The 22,063-nt window shown below is 44.8% G+C and overlaps 1 protein-coding gene across 1 annotated transcript in view; it reads left to right on the forward strand.

Moving 5' to 3' along the window:
- LOC109866861 (laminin subunit beta-1) overlaps positions 1–18,517 on the forward strand; it is a 31,406-nt gene extending 12,889 nt beyond the window's left edge. The window contains exons 12-33 of the mRNA XM_020455739.2: positions 587–666; positions 884–1,019; positions 1,135–1,293; positions 1,480–1,607; positions 2,420–2,540; positions 2,731–2,932; positions 6,707–6,850; positions 6,958–7,189; positions 7,379–7,545; positions 7,897–8,121; positions 8,222–8,439; positions 8,547–8,643; positions 11,920–12,289; positions 12,419–12,603; positions 12,720–12,961; positions 13,252–13,455; positions 13,555–13,699; positions 13,897–14,104; positions 14,247–14,388; positions 14,560–14,736; positions 14,881–15,040; positions 17,042–18,517. Coding sequence (XP_020311328.1) covers positions 587–666; positions 884–1,019; positions 1,135–1,293; positions 1,480–1,607; positions 2,420–2,540; positions 2,731–2,932; positions 6,707–6,850; positions 6,958–7,189; positions 7,379–7,545; positions 7,897–8,121; positions 8,222–8,439; positions 8,547–8,643; positions 11,920–12,289; positions 12,419–12,603; positions 12,720–12,961; positions 13,252–13,455; positions 13,555–13,699; positions 13,897–14,104; positions 14,247–14,388; positions 14,560–14,736; positions 14,881–15,040; positions 17,042–17,181 — 3,882 coding nt within the window. The 3' untranslated portion in view covers positions 17,182–18,517. The remainder of the gene's footprint in view (positions 1–586; positions 667–883; positions 1,020–1,134; positions 1,294–1,479; positions 1,608–2,419; positions 2,541–2,730; positions 2,933–6,706; positions 6,851–6,957; positions 7,190–7,378; positions 7,546–7,896; positions 8,122–8,221; positions 8,440–8,546; positions 8,644–11,919; positions 12,290–12,418; positions 12,604–12,719; positions 12,962–13,251; positions 13,456–13,554; positions 13,700–13,896; positions 14,105–14,246; positions 14,389–14,559; positions 14,737–14,880; positions 15,041–17,041) is intronic.
- Positions 18,518–22,063: the final 3,546 nt, after the last annotated feature.

Below are 22,063 nucleotides of genomic sequence, written 5' to 3' on the forward strand. Positions count from 1 at the left end.
TTACAGAATAAAAATATTCCAAAATATGCATCCTGTTTGCAAGAAGGCACTAAAGTTATACTGCAAAACATGTTGCAAAGCAATTTACTTTTTGTCCTGAATACAAAGTGTTATGTTTGGGACAAATCCAAAACAACACATTACTGAATACCACTCTCCATATTTTCAAGTATAATGGTGGCTGCTTCATGTTATGGGTATGCTTGTAATCGTTAAGGACTGGGGATTTTTTCAGGATATTTTTTTTTTACAAAATGGAGCTAAGCGTACTTTAGAGTAAAACCTGGCTCTATCTACTTCAAGAATTTAAAAAAGAATAATGACCAAATGTTGCACAATTCATGTGTGGAATGCTCTAGGAGACTTACCCAGAAAGACTGTAATCGCTGCCAATGGAGCTTCTACCAAGTATTGACCCAGTGGTGTGAATACTTATGTAAATGAGATATTTATGCATAAGATTTTCTATACATATGCAAAAATGTCTTAAAACATGTTTTCACTTTGTCATTGTGGGGTATTGATGGGTGTCATTAAAGGGTTGTTTTTAACAATGTGCGTGTGTGTGTATTTGTGTGTCCTACAGCCTCAGCACTGGGGGCTAAGCAATGACATGGATGGCTGCAGACCATGTGACTGTGACCTGGGTGGAGCCATCAATAACGAGTGAGCTCAAAGTTCACCCGGCTAATTCGTTAATCAAACGCCTCACTTAAAAAAATATATAATTTCTAAACGATTCTTCATAGTTGCCTCTTTTCATACAGCCACAGAAGTCTTAAAATGAACTGTTACCTTGAATGCAACACTAAGATGAACACTTTTTTAACTCTGATTAAACTCCCTGACATTCCCTCCCTGTCCCCTCTCTCTCTCACTCCAGTTGTTCCCAGGAGACTGGTCAGTGTGTGTGTCGAGAACACATGTTTGGCCGGCGCTGTGACCAGGTGGAGTCAGGCTTCTACTTCATCGCCCTGGACCACTACACCTACGAGGCAGAGGATGCCAAATTTGGACCTGTGAGTAACCTTTCTACCTTTGGCCAATGACCCTGATGTGTCTTTCTTCTTCTAAGTTCTTCTGGGATCATGGGTGTTCCCTACTAATCCGTGACTCTTTTCTCTCTATCTCCAGGGTGTGACAGTAGTGCAGAGACCCCACCCTCAGGACCGTAGCCCCACCTGGACAGGGATAGGTTTCGTCAATGTTCCCGAGGGGGCCTACCTGGAGTTCTCCATCGACAACATCCCCCACTCCATGGAGTACGACATCCTCATCCGCTACGAGCCTCAGGTCAGTCCCAGAACATACTGCCTTCCCAATGGACGTAAACTCCGGGGCACATGAGTGTCAGAGGGTTTGCATTTCTTTCTTTACTTAATTGATTATGTTAGGTAACGTCGCTGCTTGTCAAGGTCCTGTCATTACCCTTTTGTTTACCTGTTTACCAATGTATATGTACCTGTTACGTTGTCATAGTTACCAGACCAGTGGGAGGAGGTGTTGATGACAGTGATGCGGCCCAGTGTGATTTCAGCTGACAGTCGCTGTGCCAACACCATGCCTGACGATGACAACCAGATGATATCCCTCCACCCCGGATCACGGTAAACACACACCGCCTCCTCTGTCAGTGTTGGAGAAGGAGGACTGTTGGGTAACTGGTGGGTGGGTGTGAGAGATGAACTCTGAGTCTGTATAGTAGGTATCCACTGAGTCTGTATGTTAAGTATCTTCTGAGTAGGTATATTAGGTCAACTCCAAAGCTGTATATTAGGTATACTCTGAGTCTGTATATTAAGTAGTCTCTGAGTCTGTAAATTAAGTAGACTCTGAGTCTGTATATTAGGTAGACTCTGGGTCTGTGTATTAGGTATTCTCTGAGTCTGTGTATTAGGTAGACTCTGAGTCGGTGTATTAGGTAGACTCTGAGTCTGTATATTCGGTATTCTCTGAGTCTGTGTGTTAGGTAGACTGAGTCTGTATATTAGGTAGACTCTGAGTCTGTATATTAAGTAGACTCTTGAGTCTGTATATTAGGTAGACTGAGTCTGTGTATTAGGTAGACTCTGAGTCTGTGTATTAGGTAAACTAAGTCTGTATATTAGGTAGACTCTGAGTCTATGTATTAGGTAGACTCTGAGTCTGTATATTAGGTAGACTCTGGGTCTGTGTATTAGGTAGACTCTGAGTCTGTATATTAGGTGGTAGACTCTGAGTCTGTATATTAGGTGGTAGACTCTGAGTCTGTATATTAAGTAGACTCTTGAGTCTGTATATTAGGTACTCTCTGAGTCTGTGTATGCACCCTGTATACGCCCTGAGGGTTCCCCTTTGAAAACACTGATTTAGTGTGTGTGTCATAGGAGTATTTTTAAACATGTGTTTTCTGACATCCATCTCTCTCTTGTCTCTTCAGATATGCAGTGCTCCCCAGACCAGTGTGTTTCGAGGCAGGGATGAACTACACTGTTCGTCTGAGTCTGCCCCTCTACTCCGCACTCAGTGACGTCCAGTCCCCATATACACTCATCGACTCGGTTAGTTCCCACACACACACACTGTCAAACACATCGACACAACTCTGACTTTTGCTTGAAATATCCATCGATGTCTATTCGAGACTTAGGCAGAAATTTCAGTTACTAGGATTTCATATTAGGATTGGGCCCTTACTGACGCCATACTAAATCTCATTCCATCTCCTGTAACTTTCTTCCCCGTCTGTAGATTGTGCTGATGCCCCACTGTAAGAACCTGGAGATCTTCACTGGCTCTGAGGGCGGTGACTTGGCTACCAGCAGTGCCTGGGATACCTTCCAGCGCTACCGCTGTCTGGAGAACAGTCAGAGCGTAGTGAAGACCCCGTCCACAGACATCTGCCGCAACTTTATCTTCAGCGTATCTGCTCTGCTGCACCAGGGAGCTAAAGGTATGGCACCACACTCCAGTCATGTGTGCTTGAACATACTTGTTTGCTCATGTATGTGTTTCTCAACTAAGGGTCTAAAAGGGTATCTTAACTAAAGGTATTTTTAACTAAAAGTGGAACTGACAGCATTTTAGCAACATAACATGGTATTAAAATCTGTTCATATATACCCCTAGGAAGAATATAATGCCTTTTTTTATGTTTTATTTTTTTGCATTTTATGAGAAGCGATCACTTATATATTTGGAGAGGTTCTCCCATTCTTTCTCTGCAGATCCTCTCAAGCTCTGTCAGGTTGGGTGGCCAGCGTTGCTGCACAGCTATTTTCAGGTCTCTCCAGAGATGTTAGATCGGGTTCAAGTCCAGGCTCTGGCTGGGCCACTCAAGGACTTTTGGAGACTTGTCCCAAAGCCACTCCTGTGTTGTCTTGGCTGTGTGCTGTTGGAAGGTGAACCTTCACCCCAGTCGGAGGCCCTGAGCACTCTGGAGCATGTTTTCATCAAGGATCTCTCTGTGCTTTGTCCATTCATCTTTGCCTCAATCCTGACTAGTCTCCCAGTCCCTGCCGCTGAAGGACATTCTGATAGCATGATGCTGCCACCACCATGCTTCCCCATAGGGATGTTGCCAGGTTTCTCCAGATGTGACGCTTGGCATTCAGGCCAAAGAGTTCAATCTTGGTTTCATCAGACCAGAGAATATTGTTTCTCATGGGCTGAGAGTATTTAGGTGCCTTTTGGCAAACTCCAAGCGGGCTGCCATGTACCTATTACTGAGGAGTGGCTTCCATCGGGCCACTCTACCATAAAGGCCTGATTGGTGTAGTGCTGCAGAGATGGTTGTCCTTGGAAGTTTCTCCCATCTCCACAGAGGAACTCTATAGCTCTGTCAGAGTGACCATCGGGTTCTTGGTCACTTCCCTGACCAAAGCCCTTTTCAATGGCTCAATTTGGCCATGAGGCCAGCTCTAGGAATAGTCTTGGTTGTTCCAATCTTCTTCCATTTAAAAATGATGGAGGCCACCTTGTTCTTGGGACCTTCAATGCTGCAGACATTTTTTGGTACCCTTCCCCAGATCTGTGCTTCGACACAAACGTGTCTCTGAGCTCTACGGACAGTTCCTTCAACCTCATGGCTTGGTTTTTTCTCTGACATGCTCTGTCTACTGTGGGACCTTATAGAAATCAAAGGTGTATTTTTATTTATATAGACAGGTGTGCCTTTCCAAATCATGTCCAATCAATTGAATTTACAACAACTGATTTCTCAACCCACGTTTTGACAACTGAAGGGGAACTTGCCTGCCTGCCTGCCTGCCCGTCCGCCCATTTGATTAATGCTAACTGCATTTTAAAATGGTTAATTTCACCTTTATTTAACCAGGTAAGCTAGTTGAGAACAAGTTCTCATTTGCAACTGCGACCTGGCCAAGATAGATTTGATTGACAACTAAGAGATATGCTAACTGTGGATTGTCGTTCAAGTTCAGCATAGCTAGAAATTTCACATGTCTTGCTAGCTAACCAAATGACACCTATATCTCTAGCTGTAGCCACCGAAAAACTCATCCACTCATCAAATAACAAGACATCCTCCCAGCAGCTAGCTAGTTGGCTAGCTAACGTTAGGCTCTGTGTTTTTAGCTTGCTACATAAATGGATAGTTTAATTGTATTGACATTCCCAGCCTTATTTACAGTTGTCTGTTTTTGTCCAAATTATTCAGTCAATGAAACAGTGAACCTGAATTGCTGGAGGCAGCAAACAATGTACCAGGCCAGCTGTGATTTACAACCTGATAGCAATATTTGCTGGACTACCAAGAAATGTATTGGTGAATTAGCTATATTAATTATGCATTGAACTGCATCCATCTATTCTGACAACAATAGCTTACTCAACGTCATGGAATTTTGACTCAAATATAACCTATTTTTATGCAGTTGGTTTTGTAGCATAAACTGGGATTTTAAAAATGTTCACTGATATTATGATTGCCTATTTGTTTCATATCTGCAAAGTAGTTAAAACGCTGCCAGTTCCACTTTAACTAAAGGTCATTGTCATAAAGTTTGTGTGTCCATCACATACAAATGACCCTGGTCGGCATTGTTTGGAAATGACAGGATTTCATTCCAATGTTGACCTCCGTCTGACAATCATCCTCAGTCCATCTCCTCGTACACTACCTACACTAAAATTATATTTTCTCTCCTCCATACATCAGCTGTTTCAATCCTGTTCTTTTCTTCTCTCTTTATTTCCTTTCCTTTCATTCCGTACCTTATCCCTTCCTGTGCCTCTGGCATATTGCTGTTGTCTTCAGTTTCCAACCCATGTCCCTCATCAACAGTTACGCTATGTCTGTCTACTCTCCTCATGTGTGGACTTGTATTGGACCCTGGGGCCCTAAGCTTGATTATAAGCCCTCTCGGATCTTGACACACTGAAAAGACCACAGAGGAACTTTCTCAGCCCGCCACAGCAGTAAATCTCTTACCCTGCCAGACAGAGTGAGAACTTGTCTCTGCTGCCAGTCTAGTAGTATATACGGGTCTATGCTATCGTAGGACAGATTTCATGGATTTATTCTGATTAGATTACAAGAGTATAACATAATATAAAGGATGAAGTCAAATATAATACTCTATTATCTTGAGGAAAAATTTTCTTACACATGCAAGCATCAAAGAAAACTAAACATAGCATCTATATCATGGCACTTAAATTGCAACATGTAGTTAAATGAGAATGAATTGTTATTGAAATATGATATGATTTTATTGTATACATTTTTTCTTGGGAATGCAGTCAGTATGAGTTCAAATCCTCCCAGCTGTGAAAGTCACATAATCTTGTCTCACTTAGCAGGTTTTTTGAGGCCTCCTGCACAGATGTAGGTCCCTCATCTACACATTGCTGCAGGTCTTTACAAATCATGTGGTTTCGCAGGTCCCTTTTAAGTCTTAGCAGTTGGTAATGATCAGAGCGTCTTAACCACAGTCTTCAAGTTCTGTGTGCAATAATCTAGTCCCATAAATAATTTGCCTATCCTAGATCTGAAGGTTCCCACATTGCTGTGGTGTCCCCTTAAACAATAGTGGTTTAGAAGAGTTTCAGATTTATGAGGGCAGCAGAGACTTCAGAGGATAGTGTTGAAGGAGTCTAGGTTTGGGCAGAGTCTGGCTTAGAGCATGTCAGTACCCGCTCGGGGGATGTTTAGTGGATATAGGGACACAACACTTACACTCTGTAAGGTTGCATGTACGTAAGCTTGAACACACACACACACCACACACACGCCCATGCTTGCCTAAAATCCCACTCCCACGATGTGACCCAGTGAATACCAGTTCACTTGTCTTTCTCCTCTACATGGACTCAATGTCTTCTATGGAATGTCTGGTCCCTGGCTTTCTCTTTCTTTCCACTCGTCTATTGAGAAGGTTACAGGCCCTGTCAGCCTGTAAGGGTAATATATATAAAAAGTGTTGTTAATTAAATACCTCAGGCGCCTTAATTAATAAAACAAACCTTTGTTAGTATGTCAGAAGCAATATGTATTGAGACAAAGGGTTAACCAGAGTTCTATGTACAGTTAGTACTTATACCATATTCAAAACAGCTTGGGTGAAATACCTTACTCATGTATCCAGCAGCAACTATTGCCCCCATTTGAACAGATCATTCCAGATTATGTGTTCAACTCAATTTTAAGCCCATTCCCTCCCTCTCTCTCTCTCTTTAATATTTCCTCCTGTATTTGTTTTCCCAGCATGCCAGTGTGACCCGCAGGGCTCTCTCAGCACGGTGTGTGATGCCAGCGGCGGGCAATGCCAGTGTCGCCCCAATGTAGTAGGCAGGAACTGTGACAAATGTTCCCCTGCCACCTACCTGTTTGGACCAAGTGGCTGCAGATGTGAGTTTGACTGAATGAAAAGTGACTGAGTGCATGTGTTTTGTATTGCACAATACAGGCACTGAATCTGACACTCATCACTTTCTTTGGCCGCTCTCTCCCCCCAGCCTGTGATTGCAATCCCCAGGGATCGGAGCATGTATTCTGCCATGAGGCTACTGGCCAGTGTGCTTGTATCCACGGGGTGTACGGCCGTCAGTGTGACCACTGTTTGCCGGGACACTGGGGTTTCCCCAACTGTCGCCCCTGCACCTGCAATGGCCACACTGAGCAGTGTGACCCCTACTCTGGAGAATGCCTGGACTGCCGAGAACAGACCACCGGGCACAACTGTGAGAGGTCAGACAAGTGTTAGTCTTGGTTGAGGAGTCATGGGTCAAGGAGGCTCATTGGTGTATGTGCTGGATGGGTCGGCATTAGAATAGGTAGTCAATCAGTCTCCTAAAACATAGATAACTTAGATATTATAGGCATGCATGTGAATGATAGAGTGATTATGACCAACCACCTTATGCCTTTTCTCTACAGGTGTCTGGAAGGTTACTACGGCGACCCTGTCCTGGGTTCAGGGGACCACTGTCGTCCCTGCATGTGTCCGGACGGGCCAGGTAGCGGGCGGCAGTTTGCCGGTGGATGTTACCACGGTCTGGACTCTCACTACCAGGTGTTTTGTATCTGCAACCCCGGATACAGAGGTAGGCAGCCAATAACAACCACTTGCCAAGATGTATAGAGCGCCCTGTAAACTAGCGGCGTATGGCAGGATTACTCATGTCAAAGTGCTTCTGTTCAGACCTGTTTCCTAGGAAGCAGTAGATTTGTATGCATTCATGTTACAGTGTGGAAGCTTGGTGACTTTCCATGATGTGTAGCTGCCGGCCATGTACACTTACAGTTTGATATATGGCTTGAAAAGATGTGTTGTTGTAGAGGTGAGGGATGACACTGTTTTTGGTGAAGGGTTAATTAAGCACGTTGCTCTCTCTCATCCCCCTTTTTACCTCTCGTTTCTTCTCTCTTCCTCTATGTTTTCCTCTCCCCTACAGGTGCCAGATGTGAGGAGTGTGCCCCAGGTTACTATGGAAATCCCCATGAGAACGGCGGGCAGTGCCAACCATGCCAGTGCAACAACAACATTGACATGCTGGACCAGGAGTCCTGTGATGCCAGGACGGGTGAATGTCTCAAATGTCTCTACCACACCGAGGGTCGAGGCTGCCACAGCTGCAAGCTGGGTTACTATGGAGATGCCCTCACACAAAATTGCAGAAGTGAGTAAAAAAAGTTAACTTGCAACTCTTTATGTGTCAATGTGAGTGGTTGTCATTGTCCAATTGCTAACCTGCTAGCGACGTCTCTTCTCTCTCTTAGAGTGTGTGTGTAACCACCTGGGTACCAACCCAGCCACGTGCCCGGCGGTGGGCGACTGCCACTGTGATCTGGGCAGCGGGCAGTGCCAGTGTCTACCAAATGTGGTGGGTCAGCACTGTGACCAGTGTGCCCCCGACACCTGGAACATGGCCAGCAAGAGGGGCTGCGAATCTTGCGACTGTGACCCCAACCACTCATTTGGAACGTCCTGCAACGAGGTGAGTTCTCACAAGGCCACACCCTTCTTCTGTTGGGTCTTAATACTCCTGTCTCTTTAATCCTATCCTAATGTCACATTACTAATATTTATGTGTTTTGTCCACAGCTGAGTGGCCAGTGCTCCTGTAAACCTGGCTTTGGGGGTAAAATGTGTCAGGAGTGCAGAGAGCTGTTCTGGGGAGACCCTGAAGTCAAATGCAATGGTGAGTTGCCACATCTCAATCAGCAGCATAGTAGTTATCCGTGCTGGCATTACACTGCCTAAATCCCCATCTTGACACACATTAAGGAGTGTGTGTGCACGCACTTGCGTGCCAGGCGTGTGTGTGTGTGAGAAAGCTCCAACCCAACTATTTTAAATTGCAACACACACAAAGCAGGCCTTTAGTGTTAATCACTGAGATATTACAAGCAGCCTCATTCCTCTAGCCTCTTATCATGGGAATGTGTAGGAGTTTCAGCTGTGGTGGAGAAACTCACAGCATCCTCTCCTTACTGTGGGAGCCAATATTAAGGCCAGATGTGCTCTCTCACCCGACGTCTGTGCTTCTATGACGAACAGGCGGGGGATCTGTCCGAGCCTCCCAATATCCCGCCGTCCCCCACAATGCACCTTTGTTCTGATGGGGTGTCCTTTTGGAGGGACAGCTGTCCAACACAGTGCTTGCTGCTGACAGAAAGGACCCTTTGTCCCAGGGTAGCGTCACTGGAGCAGAGCAGCCTGCTTAATTATCTACTGAAGGACACATGAATTGGCTTCTGATGTAGGCTAGTCCCTTGAGTGGAAACGTGCAGTGACTACAAATGGCCCACTGTGGTAGTTGAATCTACTTTAAACTTCTGTATACATTGTTACCAATGAAATTATAAAATGATTGTGATCAAACTAAAAATGCAGAGGTCACTTTGACAGCTGTTTAAACATCGAACTCCTTCCAGGCAGGCTGCACCATGTCAATTGCGTCATAAAAGGCCTTGCTGTCCCGTCACAGTGCAGTTTTCTCAGGTTTGTGGTTTGCTGCTACTAGCAGGGAGTGTTGCATGCCGGAAAGGTTTGTGTTTCTTCGCTCTGCGGAGAAGGATCTGTGTTGACAGTCCTGACTGTTTGTTTGGAGAAGGAAGTCTGCTCTGGTTCCCTGATATCGGATTACCTCATTTACCGCAACTAATGTTGACATACCCCTAATCTGGATCAGTCCAACAGCCAAACATTACACTAAAACTAGCTTCAAATGGTACAGATCCCTGTTAGTTTGTGGTATGTTAGTTTCTCTGGAAACATAGTAATGTTGTACACTTTGAACAATTCAATGAAGGGAGAGAATGGTCAACTGCTCAATTTGTGGTCACATTAATTGATATCACAGTTTACTTTCTTGTGCACCTCCAGCCATTTTTTGTGGCTTTTGCAGTGATTTGACCCTTTTAATCACATCAGTTTACTATTTGAAGACAGTTTTCTGTCTATGGGAGCCATGTCTACTGTTTCTTGTTCATCAAAGCCTTTGGGTGTGTGTGTGTGTGTGTGCATGTGTGTGTCTGTGTTGGCCCATGGTGAAAGACTGCTCCAGCTGTAGACCATTAAAGCTGTAGTTTAGTGATGTGCCCCCATCATCCCCCAACACAGAGGAATAGAAGCCATGTTGGGATCCATGTCACAAAAACAGCTGGAATTTCCCTACCCTGCCTGCTCGCAATCATCTTATCTGACCTGTAACATACAACAGATGCTGTGTAGAAAAGAAAGAAAAGAGGTCCAGCTATCTTCTATAAAAGGCCTTTATTAAAAATGTGTGCAATTTTGTTAGAAACAGCAGAACGCCTGCGTTAATCAGCCATGTCTTATTGTGCCATGGATTCCAGTTCCGTCTACATATTGCTTGTAGTGTGTTTAATCTGCAATGAGGGCCATTGTTAATTTTGACGGGTAGGGGGTGAGGGTCAATATTTACCTCCCTTCCGTACCTGGCCTATGTGGCCATTTTGTGTGTCAAAGCCATCACCCTGTGTAAACAGAGGCAGTGCTTTAATCTGCAGTGGGGGATGGGGCTGTGTGAATGGGGACCTTCAGGGGTGGTGCTGTAGTGTGGCGTGTGGGGTCATGAATGTGACCTTTCCTTTTGTCCCCCTGTCTGCTGATAATGGAGACTGGTGACTGACTCCCCACACAGCCAGTTAACGCACAGAGGAAGAGAGACGGGGGACAATAGGACAGGTCACATTCATTACATATTTCCACTGAGCCCAGGCCCCTCACCCTCCTGCCTTACAAAACTATAGGAGGATTACGCCACACATCTAAGCCCCCATTTCCCCTCCTCTTTTGTTGCTTTAGCACCCTGAGGTGACTAAAAGTAATTTTTCAGTGTGTGTGTACATCTACATATTTGTAAAGGTTTGTGGTTCTACAAGTGTGTGGTGTGTCCAAGAAAGTATGTACACTTCACCATAGATTCTTCAAGTTTGTGTGTAAGTGTAAACACAGGAGGTACCACAGTTAGATATATGGTTGTCATCAGTGGTTCCTGGGGGGTTGTTTGCAGAGTCTGTAGGGGCCCATGGTGGCCCCTTTGTTCTCCACACACTCTACACATTTCCCGTAACGAGGCTTTGAAGTGGGCAAACATCCTCCTCTTTCTCCATTCCTCCTCCTCCACTCCCCTTCTCTCCATCCCATCCTATTCACTCAACCAGCCCCCCTAAGGTCACTGGGTTAATGTGGATGGCTGTGGTTCATTGATCTTTGGCTCACCAGAATTTCAGCTGACATCATCTTTACTAGTTGAAACTCCACCGAAAACATTTTATCCACCAGTCAATACATCAGCTGTCCACTCTTAACTCTCCCAATGGACACTCACCCAGAAATACATGTGGGCTTATCAGTAGATTTAAAATGCAATATGGCTAGCATTAAAGAACTTGAATTATATTGAAAATTAAGTCAAAACTATTATTAGAACCAAAGGTTAGGCTTGCTAGTCCACATTTCAGAGGTGCTTACAACAGGGTGCCAACTGTGCTTGACACATTAACATGTGATTAAAAACCTATAAAGGTTACGACCCATAAAGCAACAGGAGCTCCCGTCCTTTCCCCTCTCCACAGTGGAGCACTTTGAAATGACTTTAGGAGGATGCCAATAAACTGAATGAGTAATTTGACCTGACGAGACAGACATGTCCTTTGAGGTCAAGATGTCTAGCGAGAGAGAGGCGGGCTACTTAAAAGCACTTCCCTGGCTTTGTAAGACTGCTTTATAGGCTCTTGTCCATTGTTATGGGACATCATCTACCTGTTTGAAATGTCTCCCTCCCATTTAGGATCCCAGGACGGTGACTGACCAGTCAGGATCAGGATGGAACAAAATTAGTTGTAGAAAAAGTGTTGTTTTTTGAGTCATGCTGAAATAGTTTAGAGTTGAATGAAAAGAAGCCTAGACTAGTAGTAAAAAACCTATGTTTCCTATTGCCTTGCAGCATGCGACTGTGACCCACAAGGCATTGCCGAGCAGCAGTGCAACAAGGCCAACGGTCACTGTGTGTGCTTGGAGGGCGTGTCTGGTCCCCGCTGTAATCTCTGCGCCCGGGGCTCCTCTGGCACCTTCCCCTACTGCGAACGCTGCCACCAGTGCTTCGCCGACTGGGACGTGATCGTAGGTCAGCTGACCAACCAGACCCACAGGCTGGTCAACAAGGTGAACACCATCAAGGCCAGCGGCATCACCGGACCATACAAACACGCCATAGATAACATGGAGCAGAGCGCCAGGTCCATAAGAACTATCCTGGCCCAGAACCTGGCTACACAGCCACTGTCAGAGATACAGCAGCTACTGGAGCAAGCCACGTAAGTGGGGTCAAAGGGTGGGGTCAAAATGGGTCATTGACAATATTTATCAATAGCAAAAACAGTAGTAGACACATCAAAAGCAATAATATACTAATTATTTCTGTATGATCCATTTCTGTTCTTTAGAGATCTAATGGAAGAGATGAGCAACAAGCTGAACCTCACTGAGGAGGCGTTGGCCCAAGTATCATCTGATGACAACAGCACCAACACCAAACTGGACTCTCTCAAAGAGGACGCCCAGAAACTGGATCGCACCGTCAAGGAGCTGCTGGACCAAGTGGAGCTCATCAAGAACTCTGATGTTCGGGGTAAGGGACTTGGACAAGGCTGTTTGACTTGTTGATGATTGTGATATACAATGTCATGTCCATTATACTTCCATTTGTCAACTCTGTGAAATTGAACATTGTTTTTGTAATGACAGGAGCGACAGACAGTGTCACAAAGTACTACCAGCAGTCTCTGGCTGCTGGGGCCCAGGCCAACGCCTCCACCACCGACCCAGGCAACCCGGTGGAGAGCTCTTTCGTTCTACGACAAGCTACGGAGGACAAGATGAACGACACCAGGGACGAGTTCCTTAGGAGGCAGGAAGAACACGCCAAGAGACTGGACGACCTGGCGGATCAGCTGGAGACATTGGACCTATCAGAACTCAGCGAGAAGGTAAGGCCAACCAAGGCCATAACTGTGGCCTGAAACTGGCTTGCTGATGTTGATCTGAGTTTGACAGAGATCGGACTCAATCAAATCCCAGTTTGCAAGATAAAACCATCAAAAAGAAGACATTTTCTTGAGCTGTTAAATCAAAGCTTATGTGTAGGTCAGGAAGAATGATAGGTTTGATTGAATGAGAAGCATATGCTTAGATCCCATTTGAACTTGTCAAGATGCATATGCTTAGATCACATTTGAACTTGTCAACTCTTTTCACTCTACCGGGCCTCTCTCTGCAGACGTGCGGCAGCCCAGCTGGTGAGGCGTGTGCAGACTCTCCGTGCGGGGGTCTGAGTTGTGTGGACTCTGAGGGGAACAGGAGGTGTGGGGGTGAGGGGTGTAACGGTCTGGTCACCCTGGCCAACAATGCCTGGCATAAGGCCAAGGACTTTGACCAGGAGATCCTCACGGCCATGGAGGAGGTGGACAAGCTCTCCAAGATGGTGAGATCCTGTCTTTGAATTAAAATGAACCAACTCTCTTTAGACAAGAAATACACCCACTTTGGTTCCTAACCTGTTTGTTTGTGATAATGTGTCCAGGTGTCAGAGGCCAAGGTGAAGGCAGACGAGGCCAAGCTGAGTGCCCAGGACGTGCTGCTGAAGACAAACGAGACCAAGCAGCGCGTGGACCAGAGCAATGAGGAGCTGCGCAGCCTCATCCGACAGATCAGAGACTTCCTCACACGTATGTCTACTCCTCCAATCAACTAAATATGTTTACTAACCTGTGGCTTAAAGGTACAATCTAGCTGTTGTAATTTCAATTACATGTTTCAAATAATTTCACCCATTGATTCTAGAAGATTGTATTTCATAAACTTAGTACAACTGTCCCTTTCACAAGCTTAGTACAACCCTTGTCTCTCCTGTGGCACCCCCTAGAGGATGCAGCAGACATGGAGAGCATCGAGGCAGTGGCCAACGAGGTGCTGGCCATGCAGATGCCCAGCACGCCAGCCCAGCTCCAGAATCTGACAGACGAGATCAGGGAGAGGGTGCGAGACCTGGCCCAAGTGGAGACTATCCTCAACCAGAGTGCTGACGATGTGCAGAGAGCCGAGAACCTACTGAAACAGGCAGGCAGAGCCAGGTGACACACACTAACACACACTTGTCAAGATTATCCTTGAATGGAGCACAGATGATGAGGCATGTGCGCAATGCCAGGCACTCCACACACACTCTGGTGCTTGGTGGGCTTATTATTTTCTCCCTCTGTGTGTGTCCCACAGTAAAGAGGCCACAGATGTGAGGGAAACAGCAGAGATGGTGAAGCAGGCTCTGGAAGAGGCTGAGCGTGCCCAGAAAGCAGCAGCCGAGGCCATCAAACAGGCTACCACTGACATTAAAGGCACAAACGACCTCCTGTCCTCAGTGAGTCAACATCCTCCATTTTATCACACACGGCAAGTTTGAACTTTTGGGACTAATCCATTGGTTCCATGTACCGGGAAAACTAAATCAAGCACAGCTAAGGTATTTGACCCATTAAAATGTACAAGTATACCATTAAGGCACCCTGTGCTTGTCTTTATGTCTGAAAAGGTGGAGTCGGAGACAGCAGACTCAGAGTTCAAGCTGAACAACGCCACCCAGAGGCTGCTGTGGTTAGAGAAAGACATCACACTGCTCAGAGAGAAGGCACAGAACACCTCGCTTAGCTCTGAACAAACCGAGAGAGATGCAGAGAGCATCAACAAAGTGGCTGAGCAGGTCAAAAAGGTTTGTGAGCTACTTTGTGTTAAATTGGGATGTGAGAGTTTGTGGTTTATTTTTCATCCTTGTCATTCTCACAATAAATTGCTGACCTTGCATATGACTGTTCGTGTTGTGTGTGTGTGTGTGTGTGTGCGTGCGTGCGTGCAGGACCTGGAGTCGGAGCTGAAGGATAAGTACAGCACCGTGCAGGACCTGATCAAACAGGAGGCCGGGGGCGTGGCCGACGCCAAGAAGAGGGCGGAGCTTCTACAGCAGGAAGCCACAGACCTTCTGCTACAGGCCAGTGACAAATTACAGCTACTGAAAGGTACAGTACACACACACACACATACCTGCACTGGCTATATGCACACAGGTCTCTATCCACACACACTGACACTCTCACACACACACATAGACATGCACCACATAAATCTTCCACAACAGCTTGGGGAGCGCCTTGCATGAAAATACACTGAACAAAAATATAAACGCAACATGTAAAGTATTGATCCCATGTTTCGTGAGCTGAAATAAAAGATCCCAGCAATGTTCCATATGCACAAAAAGCTTATTTCTCTCAAATGTTGTGCACAAATGTGTTTACATCCATGTTAGTGAGCATTTCTCCATTGCCAATATAACCTATCCACCTGACAGGTGTGGCATATCAAGAAGCTGATTAAACAGCATGCTCATTACACAGGTGCACCTTGTGCTGGGGACAATAAAAGACCACTCTAAAATGTGCAGGAATGTCCACCAGAGCTGTTGCCAGAGAATGTAATGTTAATTTCTCTACCATTAGCCACCTCCAACGTCGCTTTAGATCTTTTCTTTTGTGCCTGGTGGGAGATCTGTCGATGTGCGCTTGAGCAGGGCATTGACCCTGGATGCTTCTGTGTGTTGCTCTGAATGGGAGTCTGTTGGGTGACTGGTCTGGTGTAGTTGTTACTGCAAGTATATTGTATGTTTGGATATTCAATAAAAATATATATTTTTATTATAATAATAATAATTCTCTACTATAAGCTGCCTCCAACGTCGATTTAGATAATTTAGCAGTACGTCCAACCGGCCTCACAACCGCACAACCGCAGACCAGGACCTCCACATCCAGCTTCTTCACCTGCAGGATTGTCTGAGACCAACCACCCAGACAGCTGATAAAACTGTGGGTTTGCACAACCAAATAATTTCTGCACAAACAGTCTCAGGGAAGCTCTTCTGTGTGTTCTTCGTCCTCACCAGGGTCTTGATCTGAATGCAGTTCAGCATTGTAACTGACTTCAGTGGATGAACACTCACCTTCGATGGCCATTGGCATGCTGGAGAAGTGTGCTCTTCATGGATGAATCCCGATTTCAACTGTACCGGGCAGGTGGCAGACAGTGTGTATGGCATTGTGTTGGTGAGCGGTTTGCTGATGTCAACGTTGTGAACAGAGTGCCCCATGGTGGCGGTGGGGTTATGGTATGGGCAGGCATAAGCTACAGACAACAAACACAATTGCATTTTATCGATGACAATTTGAATGCACAGAGATACCGTGCCGAGATCCTGAGGCCCGTTGTTGTGCCATTCATACGCTGCCATCACCTCAAGTTTCAGCATGATAATGCAGGGCCCCATGTCACAAGGATCTGTACACAATTCCTGGAAGCTGAAAATATCCCAGTACTTCCATGGCTTGCATACTCACCAGACAAGTCACCCATTGAGCATGTTTGGGATGCTCTGGAATGACGTGTAGGACAGCTTGTTCCAGTTCCTGCCAATATCCAGCAACTTCGCACAGCCATTGAAGAGGAGTGGGACAACATTACGCAGGCCACAATCAACAGCCTGATCAACTGTATGTGAAGGAGATGTGTCGCGCTGCATGGGGCAAAGGGTGGTCACACCAGATACGGACTGGTTTTCTGATCCACGCCCCCACCTTTTTTTTAAGGTATCTGTGACCAACAGATGCATATCTGTATTCCCAGTCCAAGATTAGGGCCTAATGAATTTATTTCAATTGACACTTTATTTCATTACACTACACAGACTCTACCTTTCAATGGTGTCTGCTTAGTGGATATATAAACATGATCCCTTTGTAATACCTATGAGATCTCCATCTTCATGTTGATTCACTTTTCCCAATTAAGAGTTGAACATGAAATGACGCAGGCCCTCTAACTTTCTCTTCTCAAGTGTGTGTATTCACTGCATGACATTCTACATGTTCTGATTATAAAGCCGGTGTGTGGAGGGATACTACACATCCTGTGATTATGAGCAAGTAGTTTGACGGTAGGATCTCTCCTTTTTGGTTCCCATCCAGATTTAGAGAAGTCCTACGAGGACAACCAGAAGACTCTGGAAGACAAGGCCAACCAGTTGGTGGATCTGGAGAAGGCTGTGAAAGAGCTGCTGCAGGAGATCAGTCACAAAGTCACTGTGTACAGCACCTGTCTGTTTTAAACACAACCCCCAGTCCGGGGTTGTGAAAACTGGTTCACATAGCAAAATGAACGCCAACCAAGGAATAGAGGCCATTTGAAACCAGAAGATATTTAATATTACTGGCACAGAGCCCCTAGAGACTGGACACATTAAACGTACCACCCACTCACACTCCCTGGTATCATCATTTGAAATCAAAGATTACTGTTTACTTTTATACTGTTTCTAAGTCCAACAAGTGGTATTCGTGTGGGAAAAGCTGGGGATAAAAAATAAGTAATCTGTTTCTATTTGTAGGAAACAAGGAGAGCGAATAAGTGAAAATCAGAATCCTGCCAAAGAGTTTACCATCTAAGCTACAGCCAGCATTTAAGATACACAGTACCAGCTAGACATCATCTACATATACAAAGTGACATGAACCAGCCAGACTTTACAACTACCTTGTTTGGCAGTACTTCTAGCACACAGTATGTGTGCGAATGTTATGGTTCGAAATTTTGAGAATGAGAGCTTTGAGGCGAATTTGTGCATACAGATATTTGGAATACGAAAAAGACCATCCTCAAAACATTTTATAATAAAAAGGAAAATGTGCATTGTTTTGAAATGGTTGCAAAGAAATTCCCTCTCCATTTAAACCAGAATGTAATTCAATTATTTTTCTTGAGCTTGAAAACCACTGTCTTGAGGGCTGAAAGCATGAATGTAAAGGTTTGACTTAACTTTTTTTTATTTTTTTTACCTGAGACTGGATTATTTTGTATATTTGTATGCAACATTGTATGAACCAACTGGTTACTTTCAAAGTTACCTTGACCAAAAACTTGATCAACAAATGTATTTTCAATTTGGAGGGGAAAAAACATTGCATTTGAAATCCCATCAAATATGTGTTACATCTTGACAAGTTCTGAGAGTTATTGTTTTTAAACATATTTACTATTTTGAGCCTTAGCCTCTCACCTTAACACTATAGTGTACCTGTTATGGTAAAATGGGGATGTGTTTGTGGGGCCTCAGAGTACTCCTGGGAGTCAGCCACATACAGAGCAGACCTTCTGTGTACACTAAGCATTAGATCCAATGCCTTGGCTAGATCTGAAACACAAGAGACATTAAGCTACTCACAATTTTGTTTTTATCCTTGATTTATTCTCTTATATTTTGTTGTATAGTGTCCTTGTTATTTTATATTTAACAGGCGCTTTAAAACCAATGTATTACAATTATTAGGGTTAGCATAGGGCAATTGTGACAGGACTCTTCATAAATTCTCCCAATATGCCACAAATTTAAATGAAATGATATCATCCCTTCTTTCCTGGAATAAATCAGGTCTGATATGTTTGAATTGTAGGGTGGTAACTGATAGCAGGGTGGTAACTTTCATTTGACTTTAATCACAAATGGATTATTCAATCACACACAGGCCTATATTATGGACACTGGCAGACAGGTTAACCTGGTTGGGTTGTATCAATCAATCAATCAAATGTATTTATAAAGCCCTTCTTACATCAGCTGATGTCACAAAGTGCTGTACAGAAACCCGGCCGAAAACCCCAAACAGCAAGCAATGCAGGTGTAGAAGCACGGTGGCTAGGAAAAACTCCCTAGAAAGGCCGGAACCTAGGAAGAAACCTAGAGTGGAACTAGGATATGAGGGGTGGCCAGTCCACTTATGGCTGTGCCGGGTTGAGATTATAACAGAACATGGCCAAGATGTTCAAATGTCAAATAATAATTATCACAGTCGTTGTAGACGATGCAACAGGTCAGCACCTCAAGAGTAAATTTAAGTTGGCTTTTCATAGCCGATCATTCAGAGTATCTCTACCGCTCCTGCTGTCTCTAGAGAGTTGAAAACAGCAGGTCTGGGACAAGGTAGCATGTCCGGTGAACAGGTCAGGGTTCCATAGCCACAGGCAGAACAGTTGAAACTGGAGCAGCAGCACGACCAGGTGGACTGGGGACAGCAAGGAGTCATCAGGCCAGGTGGTCCTAGGGCTCAGGTCCTCCGAGGAGATGGGAGGGAGAAAGAGAGAATTAGAGAGAGCATACTTAAATTCACACAGGACACCGGATAAGATGGGAGAAATACTCCAGATAAAACAGACTGACCATAGCCCTCCGACACATAAACTGTTGCAGCATAAATACTGGAGGTTGAGACAGGAGGGGTCAGGAGACACTGTGGCCCCGTCTGATGATACCCCAGGACAGGGCCAAACAGGCAGGATATTACCCCACCCACTTTGCCAAAGCACAGCACACACACCACTAGAGGGATATCTTCAACCACCAACTTACTATCCTGAGACAATGCCGAGTATAGCCCACGAAGATCTCCTCCACGGCACGAACCCACAGGGGGGACACCAACCCGGACAGGAAGATCACGTCAGTGACTCAACCCACTCAAGTGGCGCAACCCTCCTGGAAGAGCACCAGTAAGCTAGTGACTCAGCCCCTGTAATAGGGTTTGAGGCAGAGAATCCCAGTGGAGAGAGGGGAACCGGCCAGGCAGAGACAGCAAGGGCGGTTCGTTGCTCCAGTGCCTTTTTGTTCACCTTCACACTCCTGGGCCAGACTACACCCAATCATAGGACCTACTGAAGAGATGAGTCTTCAATAAAGACTTAAAGGTCGAGACCGTGTCTGCGTCTCTCACATGGATAGGCAGACCATTCCATAAAAATGGCGCTCTATAGGAGAAAGTCCTGCCTCCAGCTGTTTGCTTAGAAATTCTAGGGACAGAAAGAAAGCCTGCGTCTTGTGACTGTAGCATACATGTAGGTATGTACGGCAGGACCAAATCGGAAAGATAGGTAGGAGCAAGCCAATGTAATGCTTTGTAGGTTAGCAGTAAAACCTTGAAATCAGCCCTAGCCTTAACAGGAAGTCAGTGTAGAGGCTAGTTGGTTCTAAATGTTGGTTCTAGTCAAGATTCTAGCAGCTGTGTTTAGCACTAACTGCAGTTTATTTAGTGCTTTATCCGGTTAGCCGGAAAGTAAGGCATTGCAGTAGTCTAACCTAGAAATGACAAAAGCATGGATACATTTGTCTGTGTCATTTTTGGACAGAAAGTTTCTGGTTTTTGCAATGTTATGTAGATGGAAAAAAGCTGTCCTTGAAACAGTCTTGATATGTTCGTCAAAAGAGAGATCAGGGTCCAGAGTAATGCCGAGGTCCTTCACAGTTTTATTTGAGACGACCGTACAACCATCAACATTAATTGTCAGATTCAACAGAAGATCTCTTTGTTTCTTGGGACCTAGAACAAGCATCTCTGTTTTGTCCGAGTTTAAAAGTAGAACATTTGCAGCCATCCACTTCCTTTTGTATGAAACACAGGCTTCCAGGGAGAGCAATTTTTGGGCTTCACCATGTTTCATCGAAATGTACAGCTGTGTGTCATCCGCATAGCAGTGAAAGTTAACATTATGTTTCCAAATGACATCACCAAGAGGTAAAATATGTAGTGAAAACAATAGTGGTCCTAAAACGGAGCCTTGAGGAACACCGAAATGTACTGTTGATTTGTCAGAGGACAAACCATCTACAGAGACAAACTGATATAGATAGACTGACAGATAGAATCTAAACCAGGCTAGAACTTTTCCTTGTAGACCAATTTGGGTTTCCAATCTCTCCAAAAGAATGTGGTGATCGATGGTATCAAAAGCAGCACTAAGGTCTAGGAGCACGAGGACAGATGCAGAGCCTCGGTCTGACGTCATTAAAAGGTAATTTACCACCTTCACAAGTGCAGTCTCAGTGCTATGATGGGGTCTAAAACCAGACTGACGCATTTCGTATACATTGTCTTCAGGAAGGCAGTGAGTTGCTGCGCAATGGCTTTTTCAAAAAAAATTGAGAGGAATGGGAGATTCGATATTGGCCGATAGTTTTTATATTTTCTGGGTCAAGGTTTGGCTTTTTCAGGAGAGGCTTTATTACTGCCACTTGTAGTGAGTTTGGTACACATCCGGTGGATAGAGAGCTGTTTATTATGTTAAACATAGGAGGGCCAAGCACAGGAAGCAGCTCTTTCAGTAGTTTAGTTGGAATAGGGTCCAGTATGCAGCTTGAACGTTTAGAGGCCATGATTATTTTAATCATTGTAGTATAGTATTAAAAAACTTGAGTGTCTCCCTTGATCCTAGGTCCTGGCAGTGTTGTGCAGCTATGGAGGAATATGCAGGTTTAAAGAGGAGTCCATAATTAGCTTTCTAATGATCATGATCTTTTCGTCAAAGAAGCTTGCTTCAGAGCTCGGGTATTTTCTGTATACCAGGGAGCTAGTTTCTTATGACAAATGTTTTTTGTTTTCAGGGGTGTTACTGCATCTAAGGTATTACGCAAGGTTAAATTGAGTTCCTCAGTTAGTTGGTTAACTGATTTTTGTACTCTGACGTCCTTGGTTAGGTGGAGGGAGTCTGGAAGGGCATCTAGGAATCTTTGGGTCGTCCGAGAATTTTTAGCATGGCTTTTGATGATTCTTGTTTGGGGTCTGAGCAGATTATTTGTTGCGATTGCAAACGTAATAAAATGGTGGTCCGATAGTCCAGGATTTTGATGAAAAACATTTAGATCCACAACATTTATTCCACGGGACAAAACTAGGTTCAGAGTATGACTGTGGCAGTGAGTAGGTCCGGAGACATGTTGGACAAAACCCATTGAGTCGATGATAGCTCCAAAAGCCTTTTGGAGTGGGTCTGTAGACGTTTCCATGCCAATGTTAAAGTCACCAATGGCTTTTGTGTGATGTCATTGTTACCTGTGAAACTAAAAAGAGCACAAACCTACAAGTCAAATCTAAAGTTCACACGGCTCATCCACAATGGAAAGTTTAATGAGCCACAGGCCTCATGTCAATAGTATGAGAACATGG

Source organism: Oncorhynchus kisutch, linkage group LG22 (genome assembly GCF_002021735.2).
Source record: "Oncorhynchus kisutch isolate 150728-3 linkage group LG22, Okis_V2, whole genome shotgun sequence".
In the NCBI taxonomy this organism is placed as follows: domain Eukaryota; kingdom Metazoa; phylum Chordata; class Actinopteri; order Salmoniformes; family Salmonidae; genus Oncorhynchus; species Oncorhynchus kisutch.